We start from the raw sequence: 12,132 nt of genomic DNA on the forward strand, positions 1-12,132 counted from the left end.
TTTCTGGCGCAAAAATATTAAAAACTATCCTCTAATAGGACTAAAAAACTCGAAAACTAAATCTAAACTTGATGGATGATGTTTGGTTCTATTTTCTGTAACTTTGAGAAACACTTCGATCCAATGAAAATCACAAAATCTAATTTTTATGAGGTTTCTCTTTCTCTAAAATGGGTTCTTGTGGGTTTAGGTTTTAAATGAACCTAAAACCCACATTTAATAGCATTGATTTTTCAAAAGAACCCCAAAAGAACCCTAAAAAAAATCCATTTCCGCCCCTGGGCGGGAGACAGGCCCTAGGCGGGGTGCTGGGCGCCTGCTTAGGCGGTCGCCCAGGGACTGCCCACCTAGGCCTGGGTGATGCGCCCAGGCCTTCTTGACTGCTTAGGCGGCTGCTTAGGCGTTGGGCGGTGCGCTTTTTGAATCACTGGCTTGGATTCAAATCATGGGGTTTTTTTTGGAGATTGGTGTGAATCTGAGCCCAAGTTTGAGTGGGGGTAGACTGATGATCTATCAAACTACATTAGATGGGTTTGATACACATGGCATCATGGGAACATAATTTGAACGAAACCAACGAGGATCCAATCTTCAATTGGATTCAATATTCTTTGAATTTGTCCTATTTTGATCGTGCGTCTATCTTTGATTGTGATCGTATTTTTGATGAAGAACCAAGTGAACTTATCTTTAATAGTGATCCTCTTTTTGGTGAACCATTGGATGAAAACGAAGAATTTTTAGTTCCTATCTATGACGAAGAACAAGTTGCAAGCGATGGTGATGATCATTGCATTGATGTTAGTGGTTGTGATGATGGTGGTGATGTAGAGGTAAAGAGGGAACTGGAGGCAGCGACTGTAAAGAGCTATTTTCTCTCACCAATGGTAGGTTGACCTTTCATGTTTCCTATTAGATGATTCCATCCCACGAAGGTAGGCTACTATAGCTTGGTGCACCAAAATCCTTATCAACTTATTTGAGGATATTGTGATTGCCTATAATCCTAGATCCCAAGGTCAAGCTCCAATGTTAATACACAATATTTGGGTTGACAGAGATCTTGTGTTTGGTCGAGGATTTGTATTAACGCATTTCAAAACTCAAGGGCGAGTTTTCTTTAACTATGGGAGAATGATGTAGATCAAGTGCTAAGTGATTCAAAAATTTAATTTAACTTTTTATTTAAAGAATGGGGGTGTATGTTGTTTTTCTATTAGGGTTATTTTTTAGGAATTATAATATGGGGTTAATCTCCTACTCTTAGTTTCTATTTTGTTTTTCTTTTTTATTTTACTATTTATTGGTTACTATTCATGGGTAGTGTTCATGGCTTACTGTTCACATTGGTATTTCTGAAATTTGTAAAATTGTTTAGAGGTATTTTAGAGCCTTAGATTGTTTACTTCAATCATAAGTTAATTTGAGGGTTTCATAGGCTTATAAAAGGTCGGATATCATATTATGAGATGCTGATTTATTTTATGAGAGAAGAAAGTTCTTTTTTTGGTTTGATTTACTAATATGTTTCTCTATTGTTGTCGATTTTTACTTATTTGAGGTTTGGGAAAAGGTGGATTTAATTTCCTACCTTTCCTTCCTGCACTAGTTTGATAAGACAGCTTTGCTACATGATTTTGGGTACATCAGCCTTTTATGAGAAAATTGGTTATTGCTAGTGTTTTGACAGTGTATGTGGGTACGTTTTGTTGATTTGTGGATTTCTACTACACTTGTATGGATCGTCTCTTGAAAGATTTGGTTCTACTAGAGCTGTCTGGTGATGCCTCTTTCATGGTTGCTTCTTTTACATGGTTTGAAGCACAAGGTGTTGCAGTCAGCCTATAGAAATTTGAAGTTACATGTGGATCATTTAATGTACTTTTCTTTTTGGGTTCAGTTTTTTAGGGGGTAGTTTAGGTGTTTAGTAGGGATCAGAACAAAGTAATAGAATAGGATAGGCTTGCTTGTTTGGTTTCTTGGAAACGTTTCGTGCATTAGTTGTTGCTCAATGACTCTCTCCTAGAGTTTCATAGTAAGGCTCACAAGCTTGATCCCTCGACAGTTTGCACAATTTTGTATGTCTTTTTTTTCTTGTAAATAGGTACCACAACACTTTTTTCTATTCTTCTGACATTTTTATTGTTTTTAACACCTTGTTGAATAGCTTCGTCAGCCAGTCAATATCAAATTCCCCCATGCACTTCCTAACCTCTATCGGGATACCATCTGGTCCTAAAGCCTTTCTTATCTTCATTTTTTTCAAAGCTTCTTTCACTTTCGTCATCCTAATCCTACAAATGTATCTATGACCTCCGCTGTCACTTGTACGAACAGTCCCTTCTACACCTATGTTCCCATTGTGTTTGTCATTTAATAATTTTAAAAAATAGACTCTCCAACTTTAGTTGACCTCGTCATCCTTTACTAAAACCTTTTGATCCTCACTCTTAATGCATTTAATGTGGTTTAGACACGTTTTCTCACTTTTTTTTCCTAATTTGAAGATATCTTTGTCACCTTCTCTTGTTCCTAGTTTATTGTATAGATTATCATATACCTTAAAGTTTGATTTACTTACTATTTGTTTAGCATTTTTCTTAGCATTTTTATTTTCTTCTATTTTTGATCGTTTCTATTACACTGCCAAGTTTGTTAACATGATCGTTTTTTGCTAATGGCATTCTGAACCTCATCATTCCACTACCTTAAATTACCTGTCAGTATATTAAAAGTAATTAAAAGTTATTCCATTTGATACTCCTTAAAGTTTGATTGTCTTGCAGGAAATTGTGTATAATAGTGCTATGAAGTTTAAATGCTTACATTTCTTTTTTCTCTTGGTTTTGTGAAATCCAATTGTTTGATGGCTATCATCTTATATTGTTAAATGGTTTCTTGTAGGATCTGCATAACAAAATGTCAATTGGTGGTGAGGTTGAAGAACATCCCAAGCCAGAGAGTACCATGATGAGTTCTGAAGAGAGGATTTCCCTTGTATGGGTCATCCTTTTCTCTTTAACCTAGCCATTACATGTAACTGGAGATATTTTATATATATGTATTGCGAGAATCTAACCAATACAACGGTTAAGGCTAGAATGAGTTGTGAAGGATGAATTTACTAAATATATTGTTTGCTTTTGCTAAAATGCTATTTTTTAAGTGTAACTAGGTCATTAAGAAATTGCACGTGTAGTTGTCTACTAAATGGCAAGGCGTATTTTTGTCATCTAAATAAAGGTCATAGTTAAAATTTTCACTAAATGACAAGGGTATTCGTACTAATAGTGTCTCAGGATAATCTCAAAATGCTATTGCACCTTTATGGAGATTTCTAATATTTTTTAAGCTACCTATAAATTTTTTTTTTCCCTTAAATAAAGACTTTTTGGCAAATGCATTGAGTGGTTGTTAACTATAGACAAACCCATGTGTGTGTGTGCACGCGCGCACGTTTGGGTTTTGATGGTTAATTTTATAGAAATTAGCTTTATTTGGAAGTGTTAGTTATCAAGTTAACCATTGAACTAAAAAAAAAAAAGTTTTGGATCACACTTCTTTGCCTGAACTTCGACTTTTTCTTAGGCAAAAAGTTTGCCTGGCTCTCTCTCAACCAAGGTTCTCCAAGCACTCGAAGCATTGGAAGGGAAGGTAACTGCTTACTCTCTCTCTCTCTCTCTCTCTCACACACACACACACAATGGGAATACTTGTTTTTTGCAAGTAATTGGCCTTGGAGAGCTTCAATTATGTTGCAGGTCCCATGATTCTTCAGTTTGTATCCCATGTTATTCCTTCTGTATTCAAAATAAAATTCTTCAACTCTTTTAATATTGCACACTGATACCTATTTGTTTGATATGTGAATCCTTGCCGATGTTTGACTGTAGAAAGGTGAGAGAAATGATGACATGTGATCATTTTCTGACTCTTTATCATATCAATTCTCAGGTGTGGTTTCACTAGTTCTAAATGAAACATCTTCTCTTTTGAATTATAGAATAGGCTTTCATTTAAGCATTGGAAGACCTCAACCTATGTTACAACAAGAAGCTTGTCCTATGGGTTTAGGATAATCCAATACACCAATTCAACGCGTACTGACATGCAGAACTCATACACTGATTCTGGAAATCCATCTTGGAATGCATGTTTTGAAAATTTCATTATTTGGATTCGCATACATGTGACGGGTATGTGGCACGTGAGTGCACAGCTTGGACAAATGAGTGGGTCCATGTTGTATGACACTTGTCTGCATTGCAAGACGTCCATTTTGTCTGACAGATGTTCACACTATTGAGCGTGTGTTTATGATATGGATATGCATGTCTTTGATTTGGGCCTACATGTTTTATTTTTATTTAGTTCATTTTATTATTAAAATGTGAGAAATCCTATATAAATATAAAATTATAGACACGTGGACATTGTACAAATATGTCTTACTGGACTTGGCAAAAGATAGGTGGGCGAGTTGGATTCTTGAATTCAAGTCGGGCATGCAGCCCCATGGCCGTGTCCTTGTAACTAAGACATCAACAATAGCATAAAAAACATCCGAACACCTCTAAATTACACTCTTGTATCTTCATTCACCTCCATTCCTGTAGCTCAAACTTGCTCCTTGTCCGACTATCTCATGCACCTATCATGGAAGTAGTCCATTTATTTCTTTTGTTTCTTTATTATGCTGGGTATCCTTCTCTAGTTTGCCAAGTTGAAGTTGCGTTTTAAGCTCATTTTCGTTCAATTGTGCTTCCTTCATTACGACTGATACTTCATAAAGGAAAAGAAACCCCACCTCATTGTAAAATATTTGAAATGGCTTTGAGGCTCTTTGTTCTCATACATACTAAATATGTTCATGTGTATACACATATACAGACACATACCTACTCGTCAATTTATCATTATAATTATATAACAAATTTAATATGCCCGCACAAGCACAATCTAATTAAATATATAGAAATATAATATATCATAATATAATAGTGTTGGAGGAATAGCACTTGGAGCTCATATCTATAGGAATTTACATATTTTCCAAACTGGACAGCAAATAACAACTTATCTTTTATGCAATCTCCCATGCAAGATACCATGTGCTTAAGAGAACTTTTTCCCTTCTTCTCCCAATGTTGGAAAACTAGGTAAACGATGCCCTCCTGCTAAAAACTTTTACTAAAATAGGGTGGCAAGGCCTACTTACATGTGTTTTCCTTGTACAAGTACAATACAAATTCCCATGTGTATGCTGCTGATTTTCGAATCAGCAATGGGACAGTTGTTAAGTGAGCTCAACCATACACGAAAACATAAAATTATAAATAATGTGATCCTTATCAAACCAGAGATCAAATGGCAGAGTCACACATCAAAGTGTTCCGGATAATAAATTGAAAACTGTAGAATATGAGTGTTGCAGAAAGAATTTCTCAACGAAAAAAAATCAAGTAATCTGTTGATTGAAAAATTAAAGAGGAAGCCTACAATTCAGGCTTCACTGGCTGGTTAAACGAGAAATAAGATATTAAAACTGAACTCTGCATTCTAAGTTCTCTACATGGGCCTCTATTTATAATAAAATGCCTTACTCAGAGCTCAAGAAATCCTAATTCTAATTGAAATATAAGCCCTAATTATAAGAAAATTCACTGTGACATTTTTACCCCTGATAAAACAAAATATTCTGCCAGCATGTTAGCTATTTCCCTAAACAACTGCTAAAATCCTTAAAATGTATATATAAAAAAACGTAGAATCCATAGAAAACTTAGAAACCCTAGAAATAAACCCTAAAATTGAAATTTAAGTATACATTCTTTGAAATTGAATAAAAATTAAAAATGAGAACAATTTTGTCCTACATCGGACTCCTTTGGTTAGAGAAAACTTAATTTCAAGTTTGAAGTACGTTAAGATGAATTTTGCACTTGTCCCACAACCTTCGTCAACCCGAACATTGTGCTTCAAATCTTGGTATCTAGGGGCTATTGGCCTAATCAAAACGCAATGATTATGCATTGATTGAAATCAACTGATGAGCACATGAGCTCTTTTTGGAACACCTTAAGGAAAGGGTTGTTGTATGTCGATAGAGTCTGTTCAGCCACATGAACTTGCTGAAGTTGCCTAAATTCTGTCCTAGATACCAAGCGTGCATCTTTGAGATGACTATTAGATTCAATGGTCTAGCCAATAACTTCACCTATTGATTCTCTTTGGAGCCCGTCATCCTTTTTTTTTTCCCCCTCCCTTTCAAAGATCTGTTCAACCACGAAATCTTGTTCATCATCATAGGACAGATCTCCTACATGATGTTGTCCTTCATTTGAGCATGTGTCAAATATTCTGTGGCGACTCCCAATCTACAACCTATTGATTTTGAAAACAACTTGATGAAAATAAATATTTCTCCATGGCAGCCTCGTTAATGTGACTAACCAAATTGTACTTACAGGCAACGAGATTACCTCTCCGCTGGTTGAGTCAAATTATGCTCGTTAAAATCAAGAATGTCCACCTTCTAAATGAAAACTATAGAGTAATGTCCCCCACATCTATGTCTTTTATCACTTTCCTCTTCACTTGACTCCTCAAGGGGAGCACAAAGGCAAAAAAGGTTGTACTCTTATCTTCTTGGGGAAAAAGATCACTGTCTTGTCTATGAGTGATGCTTGGGAGTGGTTGCACAAGCTTTTGAACCCGTCTCTTGAGATCTTTTATCTCTTCAGTGGCGTTTGATAACTTTGATACCTTTCACTACAATTTCCCTAGGAAAATCTTCCTAAATTCTGGGAAGTAGATGAAACTTGGTAGCTGAAGCTGGGGACCCTGTTTGATGATTGTGGTGCTAGTATTTTCACTTGTTTGGCATTGGGAAAGCTGCTATGTATATGATATATGTTATATATATTATCATAATATATATGATAATATATTGGGAAAAGGCTATGATGATGATGATGATCATAATATTATACGTATATTAATATTCTTATAATATATTATGAGTAATGATCCTATGAGACCCTCCCACACCCATGTGTGTAGGACCCCAAAGGATCACCATTAAATTTGGCACAGATCTTTAGAAAAGTTATTACATGGGTGTGGGCATTGACTTTTCTAGAGATCTGTGCCAAATTTAATGGTGATCCTTTCGGATCCTGCGCACATGGGTGTGGGAGGGTCTCATAAGCTCATTACTCATATATGATATATAATATTATTACCATTTATATTATAATATTGTAATGCTATATTATAGTATATTAGAAAATATTATTATATTATATAAACATAGTATATATATATATATATAATATAATAAATATAATATATTACATATAATATAATTTAAAACTATATTTATAATATAATGATATTATATTAAATATTGTAATGTTATATTATAGTATATTAGAAAATATTATTATATTATATAAACGTAATATATATAATATTAATTTATATATAATATCTTATTATATTATATCAATATAATATATTTTATATAATATAATGATATTATATATTATATTATAATATTATAATACATATTATCATGATGCCACTGTCTCAGTGTTAACTTTTACTGATGGCGTGAGTTTTGTTGAAAGTGTCTGCACGGATTCCCCAATGCAGCAACCCTTAAGGGAATAGTGAATGGGGAGAAGTTGTGTTCTGACTTTCCCCCATTTTTACTGTTCCCAAACAGGTGAAAACTATAGTAATAAGGAAAGTCAGGCACATTCACAGCTTTATGCGATTGTCAAACACCCCTTTCATTTCTGGCATTCCGAGGTAGATCTACAAGAGTACCTCTTCCTCGATCCCTTCTTGCTGCCATTGGTTCTCCAAAATCACAAATTTTAGGCAGAAAATCAGCAAATTCTAAGCTGAAATCAATGGGTTCTACGCAAAAATCAGTAAGCCCTTGGCTGAAATTATCACAGCCTGGCCTACATTCAACAAACTCTAGAGTTGATCAATGATTTCTGCCCTTGCTGACCACTAATCCCTGTGTTTGTCTGAAAACTTATGCTTTCTGATCAATGACGTAAATTAAGGCTTTTGTTTCCCTGAAATTGCATTAATTTTATGTTTCTTTACCAACAATCTGCATAAATGAGGCAGCAAAATGACCTTGAAAAATCAGCAGAAATCACACACTATTTTGAACCTAAATTGGTGAATTTTTTTTGCATCAGAGTGAAACAAAACTCAAGTCATCAAAGTTCTGAAAAACTTTGTCAGAGAGAATCTATCACACTGCAAATACGGGATTCATGTGAAGCAAAATAGAAGTGCTTGCAAATCGGCACGAAAATAAGTTGTGATTAAGCACTTTACAATGATTAGATTCTTGAAAAGTGAAGCAGCCAATAGAGCTCCAATTTCAAACTAAATTGAAGTAGAATAAGAAATAAATATCCCAAGTCTAAATATTCCATATGGGTCGATTCCAAATAGAGTAGAAATTTGATTTTGAAGCAGTTGGAGTCTCGATTTCTTGTATGTACTGATCTCGATTCCATTTGGGTCGAAGCTCGATTCCTAAAAAATAGAAATGTTTGTTTCCTACAATTTCCCTTGTATGGATATCGATTCCGAAAACATGAATCTTTTACATAGCTGCGATTTTGCAAGTTCGATTCCTAAAACGATTCAGAATCTCAGGCGTTTCCAACATCCATGGTTCAGATCTCTCAAACAACATGCTGAATCTGAATAAAATGGAAATACACAATCATTTTCTGCTGTGAAAAATCAGCAACAATCACATTCAAAATGATGATGATTTCATGGTATCATGGCCAATTGATCATCATTCTACTAACCTATATGCAGCAATGTTGAGGGAATCAAATGAAACAAACTTGAACATAATTTCATGGTGGAATTGACAGATCTATTGCAAATTCAGTAGGTTATGAAATGCGAACCTAAGTATTGAGATCTAGATTGCGAATCATGGTGAAAACACTTGGATGAAGTAGCCCAACACAAAGGAATGATGAGATCTAAGTCTAAGAGAATTATAATGAGGAATTAGAAGAAGAAATTATCAGATCTCACTCAATTGGTAGATGAATTGCTTGATCAAAGACCCTGGTGCATGCTGGCCTACAAGGTGGCTTGAATTGGCTTGGGCATGTCTAGGCTAGTGCATGGTGGCCATGATAGGTGGCTGATGAGCCATGGGCATAGCCATGGTTAAGTTGCCAGGTCATTAGCTTAATAATGGAGCCTTAATGGCTATGGCACTAGAAAAGAGAGAGAGAATGATCTTAGTGTGCTGGCTAAAGAGAGAGTGTTCTCAAGTGAAGTGCAAATATTAGTGGTTAGCCGTATTTATGAAGTGGGGTCATGGGGATAGCAATCTTTAGAAGGGTCTATGAGAGACCACATGTGGGGAGGTGTAATCTTGGACATTTGTTGTGTGTTCCAAGGGGTGTTGTGGATGTTTGAGTCGAAGCTGTCCATCTCATAAGCCTTCCACCAAAGTTTGCGATGAACCACACACCCTTGTTCCCTGGTCCCTCAATTCATACCCTAATTAGTTATGACTTCTTGTGGATGATGTCAACTAGCTCTCCACATGTGTGAAGAATGCCACATCATCCCTTTGTTCCTCGTGAGATAAGGGATAAGGAATAAGGGCATATGAGGTTTTAGAAAATTGAGGGAAAATAGAACCAATGGGCCTCAAGTGTGGGGCGTTGCTGCATGCACATATATAGGCATGTGGTCCCCACGTGTTTGCCGTTGGCCACGGGGCCAACCCATGTGTGGCTTGGGCTTGGTGTTGGCCTGGTTTTATACATAAATCCAAATAAAACCATTGAAATAGATTTCTTAAAAAGTTCCAAGAATACTTAAAAATCAAATTTAGTTTTTTCCCTTAAATTTCGACTTGTTTCAGAAGCTAGAAAAGCCATAAAAGTGGAGAGCTACAGAAATTAAAGCTATATGTTGATACTAGGGTACTCCCACTGTTGCAACACTCAGCCCTGCACTTGCTCAAACCGACCAACGACGTGCGTGGTCCATAGTCTTATCTCAGGAGCTGAAGTAGTTGGGTCATCTTTGCTGGATAATAGGTGTAAGAGCTCTGAGACTTGCGTATGGATTTCGGGTTCCCCCCTAAGGACATGGCGGGACCATACAAAAGCTTATCAGGAGCTCTTTTGGGAACATGTACATGCTCCCTACCAAGGCAGCTTCCCACCAAGGCTTGAAAAACCGGCCTTTTAGAACTGGAACCGGCCGGTTAGATCGGAACTGCTAAGGTTCCGAGTCCAGTTAGGGGCGGTTTTGGGGTTCTAGTGTATATTTATAAAGCCCCAAAAAAAGTCCAGACCAAAACCGGCTGATATATACACAAACCGGTTGGTATTGTTGCTAACCAGCCGGTTCTTTACCTAACAGGACTGGTTGTAAAAGAAATCGGTTTTTAACATTATAACTGGCGTAATAACAACTCTTATATAACAGTGCGTCATTATTTATTATAGGGGCCGTTATTTTCGACAGAAGTCGCGTGTTGTGGTTTGAATCAATATTCGATTTGATTTTGCTCACTTTTTTAGCCTTTTCAGACAATAATTGAACGAAAGTATTGCTTTTATTCTATAAAGCATTCGATTTGAGATGAAAAACACACCGAAATTCAAGTTTTCTTGGCTGTTATTTGTGTGTTCTTCATCAGTTTGGAAAAAATCCGCCAATCTATATATCTTGGCGTTTCTTTTTTTTTTTTTAATTTTTTCTCGATCAAAATGTTGGGCTTTTGAAGATGCCATAGATAGTTAGACTACTACACTCCTGATTTCATCGAAATCCAGATATTTTGGGATAGATTTTGATAGATTAGAGCTTCATTTGAGTTGGAAGAAAACAAGGTAAGCTTCAACCCGAATTATAGTTATTTTTTGAATTTTTTTTCCTGTTTTTTCAGACAATAATAGACTGATATTATTGATTTTCTTCAATAGAACAAATGATTTGAGATAAAAAACACACCGAAATTCTCTTTTTTTTGGCCCTTAGTTGTGTGTTCTTTATCAGTTTGGGAAAAATCCGCCAATCTACAAATCTCGTTGTTGTTTCTTATTTTTACTCAATCAAAATGGGAGATGACAGAGATATTCAGACTACTACACTACTGATTTCATCGAAACCCAGAGATTTCGACCTCGATTTTGATAGATTAAAGTTTTTTTGGCCATTTTTTCAAAGTTTTAAATTAGTAGCTTTTTTTTTATTATTTGGAACATTGAGTTTTTGATATTTCAGACCGAATTAATGGGTATTTTATGAAACTATGTTTGTTTTTTTAATTGCTACTCTAACCCATTTTTAAAAGGGTTTAATTGGCAGAATGGTAGTTGCAGTGAGAAAAGTTGCATTATTTGTGCATTTGTTTGGGTTTTTTTTTTTTTGGATAATTTTTGGTTGGTTTTTAATGGGTTATATTTTTGGGTAATCTTTCATGTACTTGTTTTTCAATATTGTTTATGTGGAGGAAAATAGTGCATCTTTTTTCATACGAATTGGATTTCTTTTTATTTTTATTGCCTTCATTACTATGAAATGGGATATCTGATGCTTTTTTCTTTGTCTTGACTGGCTCAATAAAATTGGTTTTGTTATTTAGTTAATGCATGTTAATGAAATTCTATTTATGGTTCTTTTCATGTGGGTTCAAACATAAGTTCCAAAATTTAATCCAGCTAAATTAGTTCATTCTCTATGTTGATATAAGGTTAGATTCAATTCTTGTTAGTTTTTCTTTTTGTTTCAACTGTGACATAAAAAATGAAGTTATTTGACAATTGATAGGACTCCAGCATTGTGAAAATTCATGTGACAAAATTAGTGAATGCAAAAGTGATGAATCAACAATCAAAGATTCCTCTATAGGTACATGTGTTTGTTTTGGGGTCATGATTTACCTGTGTGGTGTTAATGTTCATTGCGTGGTCCATGTGAATCAGAAGTTTGTTAAGCACTTGTTGTTTAGTTAAATTTATTGTCAGCAGTGCTTTAAAATGTGGGATGCGGCCGAAAGCGATGGGGGGGACCGATGAGGCAATACGGCTCGATGAGGTCTGGATG

General features: G+C 35.5%; 1 protein-coding gene across 4 annotated transcripts in view; it reads left to right on the top strand.

Annotated features, from left to right (window-relative positions):
- The window catches only part of LOC18440440 (E3 UFM1-protein ligase-like protein), an 82,488-nt gene that overhangs the window by 46,073 nt on the left and 24,283 nt on the right, over positions 1-12,132 (top strand). For all 4 annotated transcript variants that reach the window (XM_088874149.1, XM_088874148.1, XM_020671022.2 and 1 more), the window contains 2 exons: positions 2,905-2,997; positions 3,589-3,654. In XM_088874149.1, the coding sequence (XP_088730275.1) occupies positions 2,905-2,997; positions 3,589-3,654 (159 nt within the window). The remainder of the gene's footprint in view (positions 1-2,904; positions 2,998-3,588; positions 3,655-12,132) is intronic.

The sequence above is a fragment of the Amborella trichopoda genome, chromosome 8 (genome assembly GCF_054954075.1).
Source record: "Amborella trichopoda isolate Santa Cruz 75 chromosome 8, AtrichopodaSantaCruz75HAP2 v2.0, whole genome shotgun sequence".
Classification (NCBI taxonomy): domain Eukaryota; kingdom Viridiplantae; phylum Streptophyta; class Magnoliopsida; order Amborellales; family Amborellaceae; genus Amborella; species Amborella trichopoda.